This window comes from Brassica rapa, chromosome A03 (genome assembly GCF_000309985.2).
Source record: "Brassica rapa cultivar Chiifu-401-42 chromosome A03, CAAS_Brap_v3.01, whole genome shotgun sequence".
Taxonomy (NCBI): domain Eukaryota; kingdom Viridiplantae; phylum Streptophyta; class Magnoliopsida; order Brassicales; family Brassicaceae; genus Brassica; species Brassica rapa.
The window spans coordinates 4,515,920-4,536,346 of NC_024797.2; the positions used below are offsets into that span (position 1 = coordinate 4,515,920).

General features: G+C 36.0%; 7 protein-coding genes across 7 annotated transcripts; 1 reads left to right on the plus strand and 6 right to left on the minus strand.

Annotated features, from left to right (window-relative positions):
* Window positions 1-122: 122 nt before the first annotated feature.
* Window positions 123-1,333, minus strand: LOC103856531. The gene has a single exon (XM_009133642.3). The coding sequence runs from the start codon at window positions 1,272-1,274 to the stop codon at window positions 819-821; it is 456 nt and encodes a 151-aa protein (XP_009131890.1). The 5' UTR covers window positions 1,275-1,333; the 3' UTR covers window positions 123-818.
* Window positions 1,334-1,363: 30 nt separating this feature from the next.
* On the minus strand, window positions 1,364-4,359 carry LOC103856532 (protein RETICULATA-RELATED 1, chloroplastic). The gene is made up of 6 exons (XM_009133643.3): window positions 3,155-4,359; window positions 2,802-2,900; window positions 2,494-2,720; window positions 2,309-2,378; window positions 2,089-2,233; window positions 1,364-1,831 (listed from the first exon to the last, which is right to left on the minus strand). Exons 1-6 carry the CDS (start codon window positions 3,623-3,625, stop codon window positions 1,638-1,640), a joined length of 1,206 nt encoding a protein of 401 aa, XP_009131891.1. The 5' UTR covers window positions 3,626-4,359; the 3' UTR covers window positions 1,364-1,637.
* A 910-nt stretch (window positions 4,360-5,269) lies between these two features.
* On the minus strand, window positions 5,270-11,261 carry LOC103856533 (F-box protein At1g30790). The gene is made up of 2 exons (XM_033286527.1): window positions 10,916-11,261; window positions 5,270-9,955 (listed from the first exon to the last, which is right to left on the minus strand). The coding sequence occupies exon 2, from the start codon at window positions 8,723-8,725 to the stop codon at window positions 7,484-7,486; it is 1,242 nt and encodes a 413-aa protein (XP_033142418.1). The 5' UTR covers window positions 8,726-9,955; window positions 10,916-11,261; the 3' UTR covers window positions 5,270-7,483.
* On the minus strand, window positions 5,545-6,509 carry LOC103856893 (F-box protein At1g30790). The gene has a single exon (XM_033286531.1). The coding sequence runs from the start codon at window positions 6,453-6,455 to the stop codon at window positions 5,604-5,606; it is 852 nt and encodes a 283-aa protein (XP_033142422.1). The 5' UTR covers window positions 6,456-6,509; the 3' UTR covers window positions 5,545-5,603.
* Window positions 11,262-11,495: 234 nt separating the features above from the next.
* Window positions 11,496-12,132, minus strand: LOC103856534 (histone H2B.10). Its single transcript, XM_009133646.3, has one exon. It carries the CDS (start codon window positions 12,073-12,075, stop codon window positions 11,641-11,643), a length of 435 nt encoding a protein of 144 aa, XP_009131894.1. The 5' UTR covers window positions 12,076-12,132; the 3' UTR covers window positions 11,496-11,640.
* Window positions 12,133-13,198: 1,066 nt separating this feature from the next.
* Window positions 13,199-17,564, minus strand: LOC103856535 (cation/H(+) antiporter 9). Its single transcript, XM_009133647.2, has 4 exons — window positions 16,150-17,564; window positions 15,574-16,049; window positions 14,510-15,056; window positions 13,199-14,426 (listed from the first exon to the last, which is right to left on the minus strand). Exons 1-4 carry the CDS (start codon window positions 16,756-16,758, stop codon window positions 13,293-13,295), a joined length of 2,766 nt encoding a protein of 921 aa, XP_009131895.2. The 5' UTR covers window positions 16,759-17,564; the 3' UTR covers window positions 13,199-13,292.
* Window positions 17,565-17,807: 243 nt separating this feature from the next.
* On the plus strand, window positions 17,808-20,084 carry LOC103856536 (E3 ubiquitin-protein ligase RZFP34). Its single transcript, XM_009133649.3, has 12 exons — window positions 17,808-18,073; window positions 18,163-18,250; window positions 18,453-18,512; window positions 18,599-18,631; window positions 18,705-18,782; window positions 18,858-18,901; window positions 18,995-19,035; window positions 19,110-19,192; window positions 19,269-19,360; window positions 19,447-19,516; window positions 19,593-19,634; window positions 19,716-20,084. The coding sequence occupies exons 1-12, from the start codon at window positions 17,997-17,999 to the stop codon at window positions 19,884-19,886; spliced, it is 879 nt and encodes a 292-aa protein (XP_009131897.1). The 5' UTR covers window positions 17,808-17,996; the 3' UTR covers window positions 19,887-20,084.
* The last annotated feature ends 343 nt before the right edge of the window (window positions 20,085-20,427 follow it).

Below are 20,427 nucleotides of genomic sequence, written 5' to 3' on the forward strand. Positions count from 1 at the left end.
TTAGTTTTATTAACTTTTTCAAAATGAAACCACTTATAACTAAACATGTGTCGAGATGAATTCTAGTGAGTATCTAAACATAATCTTGTTAGAGAAACTTTTGTTTTTCCTAATTTTTTTATTTTTTTCTTTTCTTTTTAATTACTAAGATATCCAGAGAGTTTTTACTGATGGAGATACTCTAATACTCACAAACATGAATGCATTTCAATATTTTTTTAAAATTTTTGATGGGTGAAAAATAACTAAGTGAATTTCTTATGTAACGGATGAAATATTATTTATTGATCTTTTATATGTCCACCCCGGACCAAAGGAAGTCGTTTGGCCGATGTAAAAGTAGAACCTTTCACGATGCGTTAGAGACAGTTAGTGATGATTTCGTAACGTGCGTTGGAAGACAAGCTGAGGAACACAAACCGGTCGAGAAGAAAACAAAAGACAATTTTTTTTTTCCAAAAAAGAGACAAAATAGAGAATGAATCAACTTTCACTGGGTTGTCTCTGAGTAATCCGCATATTATTTTAAGAAATTCAAATCTAGTATCACTGAGTTTGAAAACGAGTATAGCGAGAGGAGCGATCGGTCTGCACCATTATGTTAGAAATTAAAGTTGTAAAAGATTATCATAGGTTTTAGTTGGTATATTGTTGAATTATAACTTAGTTATGATACTGGATCGTTGTTAGATACTAATATGTGATAGCAAAATAATTGAATAAACAATAATAGTTTCTAAACCGTAGTGATGGATAATCCATATATATAACAACCATAAACAAAACTTTAGGACCAAGCTACCTTGGATTTTTACTTGCTAAACACGGAATACACAGTGAACCATATATTTCAAAGCCGTCATCAATCCCATCAAAGAGCTCTCACCCAAACCATCAACGGACGAACTAGGGTTTACTAGTTCATGCTCAGCCGGAGAGGAATCTATCCCCTTCTCCCACAAGAAGGCACCGATAGCAAACTGTTTCTTGCAAGACAAGTCACCGAGATTTGTATGCTGCAGACCGTATAGATTAAGAAGTCGATCAACCTCTTCCTCCGACATAGCCTCGTACTCTTCCTTCGTGAAGCTTGGGTAGTGAACAGGCATTTGGAACGATGACCACGAAGCAGCCCCTCTCGTCTCACGGTCGTTGCTAGACGATGGAGCCAATGGTTGTTTCTTCACGACAGCATCTGATTTTTTGTTGGAGCTTTGGTTGGTAGTTTTTAGTTTGTCGCGGAAGATGAGAGTAAGCTGTGAGACCCTTGACATTGTTGCGTGATGGAAACCGTAAACCTTTTGATCTTTACTTGATGAAGAAAGTGTAAAAGCCAATATATATATAGATTATGAAGATGAGATAAATGGAAATTTTCTTTTTTACACTAAATCAAAAAATGGAAAAAACGTTTTAGTTTTCCTATTAAATGATACAAACCGTCATTATTATTGCATACTGCTAAGGAAATTGGAAAGTCTTGTTCCGGTTCGTTCTGAGTAGTCCGGTTAGACGAATCCGGTTCGAATAATGAACCAGCTCTGGGTAAATAACCTAATCAGTAATCACTAACGACATTCAATAACACGCTAAGGCTGGTTTGCATACCGGTTCGTGATAAAACCGAGCCGGTTTAACTACTGGACGCCAGATAATTTAGCCCAATCAACAAACTGCATACCGCCATAAACATTGTTAGCAAACCGGACTCCAACCGTAAACGCCATGGCGACCACAGGAATGCGTTTGGCTGCCGTAGAACCTTCCACGACGCGCTCAAGTCCGTTGATGATTTGGTAACGTGCGTTGGAAGATAAGCCAAGGAACACACCTGATCAAAAATCCAAGCCTTTGTAAGCAAGCAACAATGTACAGAGAGACACCTTCACACTTGTCTATGAGTTCTGAAACTAAGTTACTGTCTTCACAGAAGTGGAAGCTAATATTACAAAAAAAAACAGGAATAATAATTGATTCTTGTGTATCAATCAATGTCATTCAGGTTCTTTACTTTCTAAGAAACTAAAACCCGTTTAAGAAACTGAAGACTGATATAAAAATGTTAGAGATGGTTAAGTAAAGACTAACCCCAGAGAGCAGCACTTTCGAATAGAGGTGGAACAGGGACGTCTTCTTCTGATTTCTTTATACTCCGTTTTGCTGTCATGATCATATTTGCAATTCCCTGACCAATGAGACCGCAGCCAAATCCAACCGAACCATACAAGACGCCCTAGATAACAACACCAATTAGTAAAAATCAAAGGCATGGAAGAAAGATCCACAAAGAACATTACTTATCCCATACCTTGTAGAAGAAAGTTGCAATCCGCTGGTTAACCGAGAATTTACAACCCGGTCTTTCAGCTTCAAAAACACTTCATAATCCCCAAAACAAAAACCGGTATAAGTAACAACATCTTAACTAATTTTTCCATTACATGATGAAGCCAAAAGTGAAGAGTGAGAGTGTGAGACAATGAGAGTCTTTACCTGCTAGGAAGAGCTGCACAAGAACGTTTAAGACCCTTAAACAAACCTGTAGATGATACCACAGATGTCTTCCCGATACGCGCATAAGGAGCCAAAAGCCCAACCAAAGCAACATCAACCACAAGACCAACCAAAAGATCAGCAGCATACAACTCAAACTCAGACCAGAAATCTTCCCCTCTCTTCTGCACTTCCGCAAACGTCGCACAGCAAGAGTCTATCGCTATCTGCATCATCATCAAAACCACAAGTCACATTCTTGACACAACAATCTCCTAAAAAGCTTTGATCTTGCGGACAAAACAAACCTCGGTTCCAACTTTGAAGAGAAACGAAGGATCCGCAAGCATTCTGTTACGAAGCATGGTGCATGTCCTCATCAGAAACCCAAGCGGCCATACAGATCCCTGTCAAAAACATAAACTCATCATAATCATCTTACATAACATCTTTTTTTTTTTTTTTTGTAACAATCTTACAGAACATCTTTACCAAATGTTCCGAATAAAAAACAAACTTTTTTTATTTTTGAATGAAAATTAAATTTATTCACCAAACCTTTTTTATTTTTGAATGAAAATTAAATTTATTCACCAAACCTTTATTTTTGAATGAAAAATTAAATTTATTCAACCAAAAAAATAAATAAAAAAGACAAAACCTGAAGATCGAGATAACGAAGAAGGAAGAGTTTCCGAATCCCAACAGACTTCGCCGCCTCCGACATATCCTCCGGTAATGCAATTCCTCTCCTCTCCGTCTCTTTCATAACTTCGTCCAACTTCACTAACGGACCAAACTCCTTCTCCTCCTCCTCCTCCTCCTCTCCATCATCATCTCCTCCGCCTCCATTGTTACCACCACTATCTCCATTTCCATCGTCGTCGATCTCCAAATCGCTAAAGGTCTCGTCTTTGGATCCTGTATACGTCCACTCCGGCACCGATCTGCCGCCGGAGATTCCCGCATCCGATCCCGCGCACCGAGTTCTCAGTTTCGGAGAAAACATCTCCGTGCTCCAATGGCCTCCACGGAAACAAATCGAGCTGAATTCAAACGTTCGACCGGCTCTGCATTGATCTCGAGGCTCTAGGGTGTTTGAAAGGTGGGAGATTTTTAAGGATAGAGACATTTTATTATTGATCCAACCAAAAGATCTGATCTTTCGAAGGTTCCGAGAAAGGGTTTAGAGTTTTGGAAGTAAAGAGGATGAAGAAGAAGAAGGCGGAGTGTTGTATGCTATGTGATCAATCATCACTCAGTTGGTGCGAGAGAGAGGTGACAAGTGGCGACACGGTAATGGTCAAATTGATAAAAGTCAAACATGTCTTCAGTCTCGAACACCTTTTGAACGTGTTTTTCTTTCTCTACCATTCACTAATAACATGATTACCAAAAAAAATTACCTCATTAAAGATTTAACCATGACAATAAAACGATCTAATATCACCTAGCAACATGTTTATGGATCATAAACTATCTAATCAAATTTCACTGTACTCTTAGACCACTACGAAGGATAATCTTTTACACCACTAAACTAGAGAGAACTGACCAAAACCGATGATAAAAACGGGTTTTAACGTAGCAATTTTTTTAAATGAATGTAAAATAATATTCAGTCAAAGCGTGTGTTATACATCACGCGCATTAACGAAACAATTCAATATAAACCATAGCCAGTGATCTATACCGAAGCGTTTGTGTCCCGCTCAATCCCCATTATCACCAGAGCCAAAGTCTCCTAGCACTAAGCCTAAAAGAGGAAACATACACCTCATGAACCAAAAACACAACAAGAAAAAACGTATACGTTTTTTTTTTCGAACTTGGTTCTTCAAATCACTGGTTAATCAAGGCCCTGATTAAATTGAGGACATTGATATTTAACCGAAGATTAGCTAAACCAGAGTTAATGCAAGTTAATTACAGGTCGGTTTTAATGTGTTCTTTCAAATGTTGAAACAGAACAAAGCTATAGGAGTGACGCGTGTGTGTTGGTTTCGTTGTGGAGGATCAATCATTACGTAGTCATACCTGTTGAACTACACTCGTAAATATCAAGTGTTACTATCTTCTTCGTTTTGGCAGTTTTCTCTGCTCTGGATTGCTAGTGATTTTGGACTTTAATTAAATTGTATCCCAAATTTGTTATGATAGCAAAAAAAAAACAACATCCAAAAATAAACTTCATTCTCAGAAAGAGATTAATTAGAGTTAAACATAGGTTAAAGCTCATATCACTCTCTTCTTTGTCGATTGTTTGTTTATTCACAGTCCATTACTAACTAGAAAACTTGACAAAAGAAAACATGAACCAATACTTTGTCAAAATAAAAGAAAACATGAACCAATAATAGTAATAATAATCGCTCACAAGAAGCTAATATTCTCAATGTGACCTGTATAACCAGTCAGCACACTGAACCCATGGACACGTCTGAGATCACCATCCTCCATTCCTCGGATCTCGACTTCTCTTATATTCTTTTTATTTAAATCATAATAACAAACACGAAATGGTAGACGAAACATCATAGTCACACCGGCATGGATCCCAGCTTCACACACTACTAAAACCCTATCCCTATGTACAGGGCCGGCTCAAGGACAGGGGCCAGCAGTGCATCCGCCCAGGGTCCACGTACAAAAGGGCCAAGACCAACGTACAATAGGGGCCCATATATTCCAATCGTTGAATAATTAAAGGGCCTTGTCTAAACTGTTCCAACCGAGTTCCTCTTTAAATTTTTAATATAATTGTTTGTCGGCAATGTCAAAGGAAAAACATCAAATTTATGTTCAACATATTGGGCTTTATGGACCATTGCGGTAGACGATAGTACATCATTTTTATAATTTTCTTGTGGATTTGGGTTTTATACACATATAAAAATAAATAATGAAAATTGAGTGATTTAATTTGGACCAATGAATAACTAAAGGGCATATTTTAAATCTCGCCCTAGGGTCCACAATACATCTGAGCCGGCCCTGCCTATGTATAGATCCACACTGATAAGGTACGGCATGCGTCATGCTCGACCATTCTTGTTTCTCAACATCCTCAAGAACCCACAATGTCACCAAATTGTTTGCGCAAGAACCTACTAAACGTCCCAATATAATTTACCATTATAATCTATAAGAGCTGAATCGTATGCTACCGAGACATGCGACTCTTTGGGTGTTTTAATAATCTCAATCTTCTCTGCTCTAACATCGAATCTAACTATTCTTGACTGATCAATTCTGTAGTATAGAGCACCATCAATGAATATATGTCCCAAGAGGACACATTTGTAACTACCTCCAGTCGTGTTCTCGATCTTTCTCCACTCTTGTTTCTGAGATGAACTCACAGTGCAAACGAAATGCTCCTGTTGTTGTTGTGTTTTACGGTCAAACATCTTCACACATAACACCTTGTACTGATCCTCGACTGTATCATACGCAATAAGTGCGTCCACGTATCTTCTGCCGGATGTAACGTCAGGCAACTTCATAATATGTCTAGTGGTGGGATTATAGACGGTGATCTTATTATTACAAACGGGTTTCGAAGAAACAACACTTCTAAAGCAGACGAAACCGTTGACAGAACCACAGATCTCGTCGAGATCCGAGATTGTCATGTCGTATCTTGCCAAGACACTGGAGGATTTATCATCGTCGTATTCAGGAGCCGAGAAGAGGAATTTCTCCCAGGAATTTTTTAGATAGAACGTGAAAAGGAGACGAGGACGATTCTTTGACCTAGTCAAGAACGAGTCGACAAAAGTTTTGCTGCGGATGGTAGAGAACCATAGCTTCGACACGGATTGGAATTGTAAGAGCGACTTCGCAGGAAGTAGAGAGAGTATCTCGATGATGAGATCTAAAGGAATGGTTGTTGTTGTGCAGTTTCCGACATGATATAGGTCACGTCGTCGCCGTGAGAGAGACGGTTGTGAATCTTTCATGGCAGGCTTGGTGATGAGTTCCACAACTCTAGCTAGATAAAATAAAAATAAAAGAATCGTATATTAGATTAAAGAACATATATATACATATTGAAAAAGGAAATGCACAAAAATAAAGATAATTATAAACTTAATTTTTAGTTTTCTTTTTATTTCCTAAAAACACCATGTATTTTGTTTTGTTTATGAACAACATGTGCTGCATGGGTTTATATTTTAGCTTTATTTGAAATCTAATCGTTGAATATTTTATTTAATAGTAGAAATTATAGTAATTCCTCCACCGGGAGAAAATCGTATGCTTCAGAGTCGGGTTACCTAAATTGCATACTTTAGCGCTCACAATACTAAGATAACTCTGAGGTGATCGTACGTAGAAGAGGATTCTGTGCCGTGTGACGTGTCTTTGTCATTTGGAGATCAATGACTCCAGGAAGTTGAAGATTCTTCCTCATGGATTAAGATACATATCTAGTTTAGAGGAGCTACGAGTTAATTAGATGGATGGAGGATGTATTCAAGCATAACTACTGCATAAGCAATATTGAGGATAAGTTAATCCAAGATGGAAAAAATTACTAGAGTACAACATAGTATCTTATGTTTTGTTTTACAATTAATGACGGGGACGTATGAGAAAGAAGTAAAAGAACAAATGATCAAAAATAGGTCCTAGCTGATCTTATCTTCTGTGCTCGGCACTGATTTGATTATAGTGCATCATGTATTATTTATGAAACTTCTCTCCTACTGTATCTTTAATACTGTTATAATCAAGTACAATATTTTCTTGTTTTCTGTTTTGTTTGCAGGATAGAAAGGATAAATAAATTTTGCTGGTAAAAAGATAAAGAAGCATTGTCTGCTGCTAATTTATTATAGACAAACTCAAAAGCTAAATCGAACAAGGTAAGGTCTCTGAAAGCATTATATAAACAAAGCAACAAACATATTTTAGAGAATCGAATTAAAGCCAACGCATAAGAATAGAAGGCGAAGCTTTAATGAAACTACCAAGAGTGATAATGTTAGAAGAATATAATATTCTCAACGTGACCAGGGAAACACCACATCTCATCACGACCATACTTACCAATTCCATGGACACCTCTAAACTCATCATCCGCGATTCCATCAACCTCAGCTCTTCTAACACGCTTACTAATCATATCGCAATAGTAAACACAAAAGAGCTCAGATGACCTTAAAGATCTTGAAACCAGTATAGCTTCGTTGGTATGAATTTCACCAGTGCACAAAACTCTCTCCTCAGTCAACAGATCTTTCCACTCACTATGCACATCACAAGTCACAACGCTCGACCATTCTTGTTTCTCAGCATCTTGCAGAATCCACATATACATCTCAGATGTCAAGTAGAAGTCATAGCTTAAACATGCTAATTTTCCTTGGTAAATTATAAGTCTTGAATAAGATGAGACTGCGTTATAATCTTCAGGTACTTGAATAAACTCAATCTTCTCGGACCTAACATCAAATCTAGCTATCCTTGAATAACCTACTCCATAGTATACAGCACCATCGATACAAACCTCTCCTTTCATGCAGCGGTAAGGATCTTTAGTGACTGTCTCAATCTTTTTCCACTTCTTTTGTGGAGTTCCCAGCGTGAAAACGAAATGCTCTTGTTGTATATTGTCCGATGTACCGCTGTCGAAACCGTCAAACATCATCACACACAAGACTTTGTATTGGTCTCCCACAGGATCGTACCCTAGACGTGCGTACACGTCTCTTCCGTTAGGTGTAATAACATCTGGTAACGTTACAATTTGTCTAGTGGTGGGGTTACAAACGGCGATCGATGAACCATGTGTGCAACAAACAAGACCGTTTACAGGAGGAGATTCAATGTAGTATACGAGATCCGAGATCGTCATGTCGTGTCTGGCCATGACTGTGGAGGATGTTTTGTCATCTTCGTGTTCAGGAGCCGAGAAGATGAAACGCTTACGTGAATCGAAGTGCTTGAACGTTAAAAGGAGACGAGGACGAGTTTTTGACCTTGTTAGGAACGTACCGACGAAATCTTTGCTGCGGATGATGGAGAACCATAGCTTCGACACTGCTTGGAATCTGATTAGGGGTTTCGCTGGAAGTCTCGAGAGGATATCTAAAACGAGATCGAGAGGGATGTTTTTCGTGTGGTTTACGGCGTAGTCTAGGTTACGTGAGAGAGACGGTACTTGTGAATCTTCCATTGCGGCTGGTGGTGAATGGTGATGCTTAAAAATATAAATCAAACCCATCCTTAAAACTAAGAAATAAAATAAATAAAAACAAGATAATCTAGTTAATTATTTTCTTAAAAAAGAGATAATCTAGTTAGTTATTCTATTATATAATATTTATCATACAAGTTGTTTTTACTTAGCATATTGTTTTATATATATTTGATATATAACTAAAATTGGACAGAAATAAAAATTGATTTGTTAGAAAATAAACTAAAAATAAGTTTTTTTTATGAAATTTTAAATTTATTGATTATTGCAAAAAAAATATATGTACAATCTTATGAGTTTATGGTGTTAAGAATGGGTACAAACTTCTGCAAATAAGTTTTCGGTTGGGAAAATTAAGTATTATACTACAAAAAAATATTTAAAACATATACAAGTAATAAAAGTATAAATTTATAAAAAAATAAGAAAACAATAATAAAAATGTAAGTTATATATTTAAAATTTTATATTATAATTAAATGATTGTGCCCTATTAAAATTTAGACAAAAATGGACTGTAAGACCAAATAAGTTTTGGGCTGGGCCCATGAAAAAAAAAACTAAATATCAGTTGCAAAGTGATTCGATTTTTTTACATTCTAGGACACATTATGTCTTTGGAATTGCATATTTAGACACTTGTTGCTTGAGGCACACAATTTCTATGTGCAATGTCTTAGATGCCCTCAACCTTATCTAACAATAACTAGAAATATAACTAAATCCAAAAGTCTTTTTATTAAATCATTCAAAAATTTATTTATTTTAGAATTTCAAAATTCAAGTTCAGATTCACTTTTATTAAACTCTATTTTTCTTTTTATTTATTTTCATAACGCATACTCAAATCCAATAATCACGATACACTCTCCTTCATCAAATCGAAGAAACAATTAATTCTTAATCCTCTTGCCTTGTCTCCTTCTTCTCAACTTTTTCTTATTCCTTTGTCTATCTCTATTTTTTGTCTGTTTTTCTATCTTTTTATTACGAATCATGACAGAATCCACGGATAAAAAAAAGAAAGAGAAAACGCCTCAACATGGATTTCGAGCTCAACATCGCATCGGTGAGCTCGGTGGCTCAGTGAAGCCATGGGGGTTCGAGCTCGTCGAAATCCTCCGCCACCACGAGATCTGCTGCTCAAGTTGACTCCTCGCCTTGCTCAACTCATTTCCGAAGTCTCATCCATTATATAGGTGAAGCTGCAGTGGTTTGAGCTTGGTATCACCATGGGTGAAAGCTCGATTAGATCTGCAATAAGAATGATGAATTTACATATTTGGTCCTTATATTTATGTAAGTATTTGTTTTCACCCTCAATTTTTAAATGTGCAGATTTGTATTCTAATTAGTATCAAAATTTTCAAGTATACACCACAGACATGTTTTATGCAATTATGTTCTTCATGATTACAATGTCCATATAAATATATCCTAATCCATGTCCACACCTACTAGCTCACAAAAAATCGATAATGGACATCATTTAACATGATCTCTTTCAGAAACTTTGATGTGGATACAACTTGTGTGTCATACTAATATGTCTAGATATTCTCTTTTACACATTTATATCCATGTCCACATATCTTACGTTCACACTTTTATAATCCATATCCATACATTCTTATAAGTTATATATAAAAAATATATATAGAAAATTAGATAAAACAATAAAAGTATATATCATTAAATAACAAATATATATCACTTTGTTATACTAATTTTTTGGTCATATACATCTTTAAATAAAAAAATAGAAAACAAAACAAAGAATTTTGTAAAAAAAAAATATTGTGTCCACATCCATAAAACATATGTCCAATAAATTATAATTTAGCAATTTAGTTAGACATTAAAATATAAAAATATATATATGGATATCAAAATAATAAGAAAAAAGAAACATGTTTTTATATGGTTATTATATATTTATTTAATCAGAAACTGAAATAGTGTATGAATAAATATGGTTTTGTGTCCATGTCCACAATTAATTTATAACTATATTATCCACACTATGATATCCATGTCCATACTTTTTTTGTATATATATTAGTATATATATATGAAAATGGATGTTAAAAGATAGAGAATTTTATACATAATTTAATGTGATAATTATTTTTGTTTTATATATTTTAGAATTAGAAATAAAAGTAAATGAAACATTAAGAGAAATAAGAAAAACAAGTTACAATTTATACTTACCCAAACATAAGCGCATCTTCCGTTTCTTCTGAGCAAGGGCATTTCTGTCCAAAACAGCTCTCAGATTCAAGGAAAGTGTCCCTCCAGCGGATTGTGTCTTAAAGTGTTAAAAAAGATAAAAAAATGTCCTAAATGGTAATCGACTCAAGTGATTCTCAGACTCAGATTTAGGTAGGTACATTTTGACAAACATAGTTGTTAGAGTACAGTAAAAACTCCATAAACTAATAATGTTAAAAAATTTAATATTTTTTTAATTTGTAAAGTTGTTAATTTATATAATTTTTAGATTTATAAATTTTAAAACATATTTTTATGTAAAAATAAGAACAATATTTAATTTTACGGTATGATCATCGTTAAACAATAACACATCAAGTCAAGCACACAAAAAAAAAAAAGCAAGTCAATCATATGATTTGAACTTGTATCAGGAATTTCGGTTTGTTCTTCAGTTGATTCTTAGAATCTCGACTATATAACTTTTGAGTTAGATTTGGTTAGCTTTGTAAAAAAAAAAAAAGTTTTGTTCGTTTCCACACTAAAATCAATAGTCGCAGGAAAATGAAAAACCAAAACATTAGAAAATTAAGAACTTTCATATATGTTTGTTTCTTCAAGCAAAAGAAAGTCGCCAAATTACATAACCTGATTACGATACCCAAAAGCTTAAAACTACCAACAACTAGTTAAAACTTAAAAAGCCATTACAAACAATTCCAAATCTAAGAACTCGTGAACTTGGTAACCGCCTTGGTCCCTTCCGAGACGGCGTGTTTCGCCAACTCTCCAGGCAAGACTAATCTCACCGCCGTCTGAATCTCCCTGGAAGTAATCGTCGGCTTTTTGTTGTACCTCGCGAGCTTGGAAGACTCACCGGCAAGCTTCTCGAAGATGTCGTTGATGAAGCTGTTCATGATCCCCATGGCTTTGCTCGAGATCCCGACGTCGGGATGAACCTGCTTCAGCACCTTGAAGATGTAGATCTTGTACGTCTCGACGCTCTTCTTGGAGCGCTTCTTCTTCTTGTCTCCGGCGACGGCAGAGGGATCCTTCGGAAGCTTCTTTCCAGCCTTTGGCTTCTTCTCCGCTGCTGCTGCGGCGGTGGTGGTTTCTGCCGCCGGTTTCTTCTCTGCTGGTTTCTTGTCTGCCTTGGCCATTGCTACGATTATTAAGATGAGATTATTGATGTGATGGTTTGTTGACTGTTTGAGAGACTAGTCTTCTTTGTTTATATAAGAATAGAGAAAGAGATTTTATTGGTCGAGATACTGAGATGCGGATGAGTGACGTGGCAACATATGTGCTGTCCAATGTGAAAGGCTATTATGAATGGATGGATCAGATTGTTTTATTTTAGCGCGCGTGCGTTTTAAAAAAAATTGTTATCAAGAAATCGAGATTTGGAAAAAAATTTGTTACCCGCCATCATAGCCGATGAGCGCCAATTTTGTTTATTCTTTAAGATTTGGTACGGATAGCTGACGTGGCTGTCTTTGATCTATTATCCAAGGTTGTACGGCTACGATTACATGGCTTTATGTGGCGATACAGTTTTTTTTGGGCCTTTTGGTTTCTAGAACACATGGGGTGTAACTGGTTATTCATATAAGGAATATTATGAATTAAAGGAATGATTATTTTTGGAATAAGAAAAAATGGAATGATAGATTAAATGGAATAAAAACTGAAAATATTTTTGGAATGATTTTCCATTCATTCACGAAGGATTATGATCCTGAATAAAAGGAACAACATTTACAAAGGATTTGTTTTTTTGTTCCATTCCAAAAATGGAATATATGGAATTGTTTCTAAAACGTTTTCATGGTAACTGGTAAACATTTTATGGAAACATGTGGAATAATCCATTCCAAAGAGTTTTATTCCACAAAATAGCATTCCAGTTGCACCCATGGTTTTTCAAACAATTTTGGTTTTAGATAAACTTTCAATTATGTTTTTTCATTATCTTTTAATCTGTAGCATATGAACAGGCCGTTGGAAATATATTTTCGAATATAAAATATAAGAGTAAAATCACAATGGATGAAAATTGCTGCGTATGTGCATATATAGAGAAGAGAAGAGGGGTGATGTAGTCTAGCTCAACTTGGTCCGTGATCATAAAAGGCATCTGCGGCGGCAGCCCGTGGGCCAGTGAGTGACCCAAGAACAAAAATATATATATAACCTAGTTTAACCTTATGGATATTTAGGTTGAAAAATATATAACGGTGTAGTGTTGGACAAAAGTCACTGTGATGATCCTATGGTGTAGTGTGTAATGAATCATGAACTTTTTATTCAAAACGAATTGAGAAATGAATTGGTATATGTCATTTATTATCTACAATGTGGATATCCCAGCATGTACTCATTCATGTTGTTGCTGCTGTTTAACAACTAAAACAGAAACCCTAGTTTCTAGCTCTTTAGATGCAAGCAAGTCACCGATGACTCCTAACTCCGGAAGCTCCATCCAGTCCACCAAACCCGAGTAATCCAGTGAATCTTCGTCGTGATCTCTCCCTACAATCATCAAGTCGTTCTCTTCCGCCGCCATTCTAACGGCTGTGGTCACCGCGGGACCACCTTTGATTATCTTCTCCGTATATGAGAAATTTTCAGCGGAAGCATATGTTGATTTCAAATCATTCAAGACCTCATTATCGACAAGGTACTCCCAATTCTTGGACTTGTCTGGTTCTTGACCAGACAAGAATCTGATCACCGTGAGACGCACGCTAGGGTTCTGTCTCATCCATTTCGCAATAGAGACAGCCTCCCAGTCATCTTTACCACCAATGAAGATCACACCCACTTTAACCGTACCTTTACTCCTTTTATTGATCTTCAATTTACGGTGCCCTCGGCTATTGAGCACGCCGATAGAACATGGAGCACGGTCGAGGAGAGACATATTCACACGTCTGATCATAACATCATCCGATTCATATGATCCATCGGGTGACCATTTTCGTCCAGAAGGTGTAATGATCATCGACGTGAGGTGGTCGAAAGCGAGATTACAAATGTCTTGATCCATTAGATTATCAATAGAGAAAGCTGTGAAGGAATTAACAGTCGTAGTTCCTAGATTCTCTTGTTGGAACTCGTTGAACGCGAGCATCATTGTTTGGATGTAAGAGTTTTGAAGCAGCCTCGGCTTAGATCGCTTGTCGTGCGGTACTAAGATGGGGAACGCACGTCCCGCGAGTTTCACGAGGTGTAACACTGTAACCGCGATAACTCCTTTGTCTTTGTTCTCGTTGTTAAGCGGAGAAGAAAGCAGTTGAAGCAGCGAGATCATGCCTGAGATGTTGTCTGGTCTGTGCAAACACGTTAGTATCTTGAGGTCTGAATTTGATTTTAGATGCATAACGTCTCTCTTTACGTAACCAATATACTTCCTCTTTGGATCGTATAGTGCTTTCACAATAGTAGGTAAAATCCCCGCGTTCATTAACACGTACATCATCAAGAACGTGTACGTTGCATGCGACAGATTCTGTGTAAATAAAAAACATTAGCCCATTAGTTCGAAATCATACATGTAAAGTGAGTTAGCGTTTTGTAATAAATAATTATTACCCATTTATTGAGGGCGCCTTCAATGAAGCATAGGTCAACAAAACCCTTATAGTTCATAATCATGGCGATGATAATGGACTCTCTAGTAGGTAACTTGAAGATCAAGCAAGGTACAAAAGAGGCGGTCCATTTCAGGACCAATGTAAAACCCACCAGAAATATGTTAAACGATATGTCATCGAACGCATACAATACCCCTATAATGTCACCTTTCATGGTCATGACCGCGATTGAAATCGGGAAAAATACGTTTGTAGCCAAGCTCTCGAACTTGGCCTCTAACGCTGACCCCAGAGGTGGACCGTCTGGGATCGCCATCCCAACCATAAAGGCTCCTAGAACATGTATTTGGTTGAAAAACGTTGTGTAACTGCTCGCGGCTACTGCCGTCATGATTGTTCCGTACAAGTAGAGTTTCCGTACGGACTTGCCTTCTGGGGTAATGTTGACTATTCGTTGAGCCGCAGGCCTGATGATGAATATGATCACGAGCACTAAGATGATCATTGCCGCTGCATCGCGGTTGGCTGTTCTCGGCGATACGTACCTGCACGACCGTTTCAAACTATATATTATAACGAATGTTCAAAAATTGTTAGAGGCACTCGAATGTTGCCTGCATCCACGTGAAATAATGAATATAATTTTTATATTGACAAAAACTTTATTTTTATAAAAATGTTATTTTTTCTAAATGAAACATGATTAGTTTTTCTCTTTGTTGTTGACCAATTCTTAAACCAGTTTAACCAAAAGTAGAGCATTTACATTGTTTTGGATAGCCTAACTTATTTTAGACTTTTTGAAAAAAATTCATAGTTTACGTAGGTAAAACAAATTATTGTCATCACTTGTAACCATCCGCAATTCAAATCTCACGTAATGTTTATTTTATCTTATTGTTAGTATTAGCAAAGGGAATAAACTGTGTAGATCTCAAACCCGCATATTGCATAATGTCATGTTATGAACAAAAAGAAAATTAATTCTCTTATATAAACAATCTTGATATAATTAAATGTATGCAAATGCACGATTTAAACCTTTTATATCTATTTGCATACCTGTATGTTCCAATGTAGGAGACGCACATCAGATTGATAAAAGCGAGGAGATCGTTGAAGGCGGAGATAGATATTGCGAGGCGTCCGAGTTCCGAGTTTGGAATCTTAAGCTCATGTATGAGGTGGGTTACCACCGGTAACAGCGTTATAGCCTGTATCGATACAATCACGGTGCGTTCTGTTGGGGCCAGCCTCAGAGACATATAGAGAGGATCAACCTTGTCGATACGGAAGTTTCTGAAAGCCATCCCTGTGACCATTGTCAAGACAAAGGACGAAACCGCGATCACAATTGGTCGTTTGCCGGTTTGAAACGCTGCTCTTTTGTTGGTCTTGACGCCCATCAAGAACGTGAACATTATCATCCCGAACTTGGCCACACCTTCCAACGCTGCGTTACCGTCCAAATCCAACGATAACCGGTCCGAAGAAAAGTCCACTAAATCAATCAGTTGAGGTCCAAGAAGAAAACCAGCCTAATTTTTAAAACATAAATTCATTAATTGTGACACAAGAAATCATTACCTATTTACGTACAACACAAGAAACATAATTTTTTTGAAGGTTTTAACTTACGAGCATGTAAGATACGAACTGTGGTATGCCAATAAACCTAAGGAACATGTGAGAAGAGACGATAAGGACGAAGATGAGACTGATTTGCATCTCAAGTAGAGGCAATGCGTATCCGAAGATGACACTCGGAGTTTTATAGGTTTCCAAGATACCGAAAGAGGAGATGTTGAAATTAGCGGCTCCATAACAAACTTTTTCGTTGCTGAGCGTCGGCCAAAGCGGAGGAGCTAGTGCTGCAGAATCGGCCATGGTGATGATTGATCCAAGTAAAAAAGACAGAGATATGTATTGGTCAAAAAAAATTGTTTTAGATCGATTATGTTTTGATTTATCGTTGAAGATTTTGTTTCTGTGTCTTTGGTCTTTTCTTAACAAACAAATATTCAACAGCGTAATTTGTTTGAAAATTTGCTGTTGTCTCTCAGTATTTGGCGGGTTCTCTTTTTGACCAGCTTTTTTTTTTTTTAACATTTGAGCTGTAAATTTTATTTTACGTATTAACAAATATGCAAACAGGTATGTATGCATATACAGGTACACTATACGAAACAAACAAACACATGGTACGTGAAAATACCGAACCAGAAAATCCGAATATAACATTGACATATACCAAAAAAAACTGTTGATAGATCCAACGGTGCATAGAGATACGATTTAAGAAATCGTGGCTGAAGATCAATTATGTAAAAACCTTATTTTCTGTGTTTAATGGATTCTGTATAGTCGATAGTTGCGTGAAACGCATATCAACTATAGAGTTTGAGTGGTGAGGATATAAAAAGGAGTGGACCCATATAGAGAAGTCAGCAAGATGGAGGATCCTATCCAATCCTATCTTGTTCTGCTTTTCTAAAAACATGACATTGACATTGATGTGGACACACCACCAGGTTCTTGAAATGGCGAGCCAACTGAACCAAATCATTGATTATACAAACTCTAGTTTTTCTTTTATTGATAACATAATTTTTTGTAATATGGCCGCCAAATTTTATTATTATTCCTTCATGCAGTTTCTGAAATATAAATGACTTTCCGGAAAACCAAACACATATATTTTAACAAAAATGAAACTACGAATATCTGAGATTTCAATCAATCGGTTTAGTTCATAAACATTAGGCTAATCTTTCTTTTTAAAATTTGTTTTCATTATGTTTTCTTTGGGTTTCAGAATACCATGCCAATACAAAGTTTTTATTGTTTTCTCTAATTTTCGCTTTAGTTTACAGTAAATGATTGTTACACGGTTAAATATTCCACATTTCAACCCAAGAAAATAATATTGAATTGAAATTTCTTCTTTTTAATATATAAAAATAAAAATATATATACTTATCTTAAATTATTAAGCTAACAAAATTGGTGATATATATAAATAACTGGATTCAGGATTTTTAACTTTCAAATTCTACCCATGGCAGATATTTTTTCCTAATTACACAGTATATTTGATTTATTAACGTAGGATTTTATATTATTTATCAACATATATATATGTGAAAGAAAATTTACCCAAAAAGTCAAATCGAGTATTGCATAAAAGCAAGATATTTTACCAGTAAATTTAATTTACCACAGCTTTCAAATGTGCATCTAGTTTCAACATCAATAAATAAACAAAACAAAGTTGAGTATAGATATGTAATGATTATGGGAAGATAAAAATCTGGCGTGTAGCCGAGTCACCTCTCTCATCATCATCACCTCATATAAACAAATATCCACCTGCTTCCCTTCTCTTCTCTGCAACTAAACAAACGTCAAAGCATTTACGTTTTATTCAATCTTTCGTTACTACCGAAGAATCTGAAGCATCAAAGATCAAAACTTTACAAGTAAATATGGAGATGGGTTTCCAGGAAAATCAGCAAAACCAAGAACTTACCAATCTTAGGGAGATTGGATCTGGGCATTACGGGTAAACTACATTCATATCCATCTTTGTTGAAGCTAAAGTTTCAATCTTTTTTTGTTGAATTTGATCTTTATTGTTGTGTGTGTGTTTAGGTGCTCACATTATAGAAGACGATGCAAGATCAGAGCACCTTGTTGCGATGAAGTTTTCGATTGCAGACATTGCCACAACGAAGCTAAGGTATCTAAAACTAATACTTAAATGAATCATCTTTTTTTTTACTCTGTTCCCAACCATATTGTATCTAATCTCACTACTTAGATGTCAATATTCATTTTTTTATAGCTCCCTGGCTTTGTATAGATGTGTAAGAAAGAACAAGTTTGGGTTATAGATGTGAAACTTATGTATGAAACTAATGTGTTTACGTTTTGTTTCGCAGGACTCTCTTCAGACTGAACAGCTTCTTAGACATGATCTTCCTCGGCATGATGTTTCAAAGGTTATTTGAAATCAGATTTAATATTCTGAACATTTTTTATTTCTTCACTGTGATAAATTTTTGATTCTGTTTTTTTTTTGTGTCAGGTTATTTGCTCGCTTTGTGAGACAGAACAAGACGTGAGTACCACTTTTTGAAATATTTGTGTAAAAATGTTTCTTGATGCCTGACCTCTGATTTGTTTTCTTACAGGTACAGCAGAACTGCTCTAGTTGTGGCGTATGTATGGGGAAGTACTTTTGCTCAAAATGCAAGTTCTTCGATGATGATGTAAGTTTTCTTCAAACCCTTTTCTTATAAACTGGAATGTGTATCAATGAGATTCAACTTTGGTTGTTGTTTCAGCTTTCCAAGAAGCAATACCACTGCGATGAATGTGGGATCTGCAGGTACCAATTCAAAAAAAAAAAACAAAACTCTTGTAGGTTTGTTGTAACTGATTGTTGATAAGTAATCAATCTCAATGATGTTGGTTTTGATAGGACCGGAGGAGAAGAAAACTTCTTCCATTGCAAAAGATGTCGTAAGAGACAACAAAAACTTTATCTGCTAGCATATTCTTTGTTTCTAGATCTAATTTTGTTTTTCTTGGGACAGGATGTTGCTACTCCAAGGTTATGGAGGACAAGCACCGATGTGTGGAAGGCGCAATGCATCACAATTGTCCCGTTTGTTTTGAGGTAAAGTAATCGTATCCGCTAAATTTTTCTTTAACAACATAACAGTGTTTTGATTTTTGGGTTTATTTGTTTTCAGTATCTGTTTGATTCCACGAGAGATATCACGGTTTTGAGATGTGGTCACACAATGCATTTACAATGCACCAAAGATATGGGGTTGCATAACCGGTAAAAGAAGTCTCTCAAGTCTTTTAATGCCAGTCACTGGTAAACACAGATTAATACCTTTTTTTTTTTATGTTTTGTTGTGTAAGATACACATGCCCTGTATGTTCTAAATCCATATGTGACATGTCCAACATGTGGAAGAAACTTGACGAAGAGGTAAGTAAGGCTTCATAGTTTAATGGTATATATTTTTGTATAGTCTCTTATGTTCATTAAGTTTTAACCATTGCAGGTTGCTGCCTACCCAATGCCAAAAGTGTACGAAGACAAGATGGTAAGCGAGATTGTGTTCACGAGGTTGTGTGTGTTTTGTATGTATGGTTTGGATTCTAATGTGATTTTTTTTTTGAATTAGGTATGGATTCTTTGCAATGACTGTGGTTCAAACACGAATGTTCGGTTTCATTTGATTGCGCATAAGTGCACTAGCTGCGGTTCATACAACACTAGACAGACGCAGAGAGGACCTGATACTACTCACTCTTGCTCTTCAGGAGTTCCTCAGGTTGTTGGCTCAACCGGTTAATCAAGACCTGAACCGGGGCTGGTTTGGTGTCTGAATTTCCCAAGGGAGATTATTTATGTACCTTCTTAACTATAACATCAGTCAATACTGGTCTATATCAGCACAAATTCAAATGCTATTTCACTGTTTTCGATCCTGGGCATTGTCTCATATATTCAATATGATATAGTATATAATAAACGAACTTTTAATTTAAAATGTCGTTTATTAGCATAGAATTTGATTTTTTTCATATTTAGTCACATGATTCTACAAGGAAAAAAAATGTATTGAAAGATGTCTTCTAGAACTTAAATTTGTGTAAATAGTATAAATGCATGTAGTTAACAAGAATTATATAAAATTTCCAATGAATAAATCAAGCCCACCGACAAAAAATAGAAGTACTTACAGATATTGAAATATTCAAGCTTGAGATTTTTCCGTTTGCTACCTAACAAGTAACAACAATAGTTAAGGCGGTTTGTCGTTACTTAAACTTTGTTACAACAAGTATGAATTGAGGAGTAGGTTAGCTATCAGCTACGTTAGAAATTATGAA

Bases quoted from the DNA above. Each gene is read 5' to 3' on its own strand.
- LOC103856531 (XM_009133642.3), bottom strand. From the start codon at position 1,274: ATGTCAAGGGTCTCACAGCTTACTCTCATCTTCCGCGACAAACTAAAA.
- LOC103856532 (XM_009133643.3), bottom strand. From the start codon at position 3,625: ATGTCTCTATCCTTAAAAATCTCCCACCTTTCAAACACCCTAGAGCCT. The intron at 2,901-3,154 runs GTTTTGTCTTTT...TGTTTTTGACAG, and splicing joins TTCGTTATCTCGATCTTCAG to GGATCTGTATGGCCGCTTGG. The intron at 2,234-2,308 runs GTATGGGATAAG...GTTGTTATCTAG, and splicing joins TTGCAACTTTCTTCTACAAG to GGCGTCTTGTATGGTTCGGT.
- LOC103856893 (XM_033286531.1), bottom strand. From the start codon at position 6,455: ATGAAAGATTCACAACCGTCTCTCTCACGGCGACGACGTGACCTATAT.
- LOC103856533 (XM_033286527.1), bottom strand. From the start codon at position 8,725: ATGGGTTTGATTTATATTTTTAAGCATCACCATTCACCACCAGCCGCA.
- LOC103856534 (XM_009133646.3), bottom strand. From the start codon at position 12,075: ATGGCCAAGGCAGACAAGAAACCAGCAGAGAAGAAACCGGCGGCAGAA.
- LOC103856535 (XM_009133647.2), bottom strand. From the start codon at position 16,758: ATGTCAATGTTATATTCGGATTTTCTGGTTCGGTATTTTCACGTACCA. The intron at 16,050-16,149 runs GTAAGTTAAAAC...TTTAAAAATTAG, and splicing joins AGTTCGTATCTTACATGCTC to GCTGGTTTTCTTCTTGGACC. The intron at 15,057-15,573 runs GTATGCAAATAG...ACGGTCGTGCAG, and splicing joins TCCTACATTGGAACATACAG to GTACGTATCGCCGAGAACAG.
- LOC103856536 (XM_009133649.3), top strand. From the start codon at position 17,997: ATGGAGATGGGTTTCCAGGAAAATCAGCAAAACCAAGAACTTACCAAT. The intron at 18,251-18,452 runs GTATCTAAAACT...TTTGTTTCGCAG, and splicing joins ATTGCCACAACGAAGCTAAG to GACTCTCTTCAGACTGAACA. The intron at 18,513-18,598 runs GTTATTTGAAAT...TTTTTGTGTCAG, and splicing joins CTCGGCATGATGTTTCAAAG to GTTATTTGCTCGCTTTGTGA.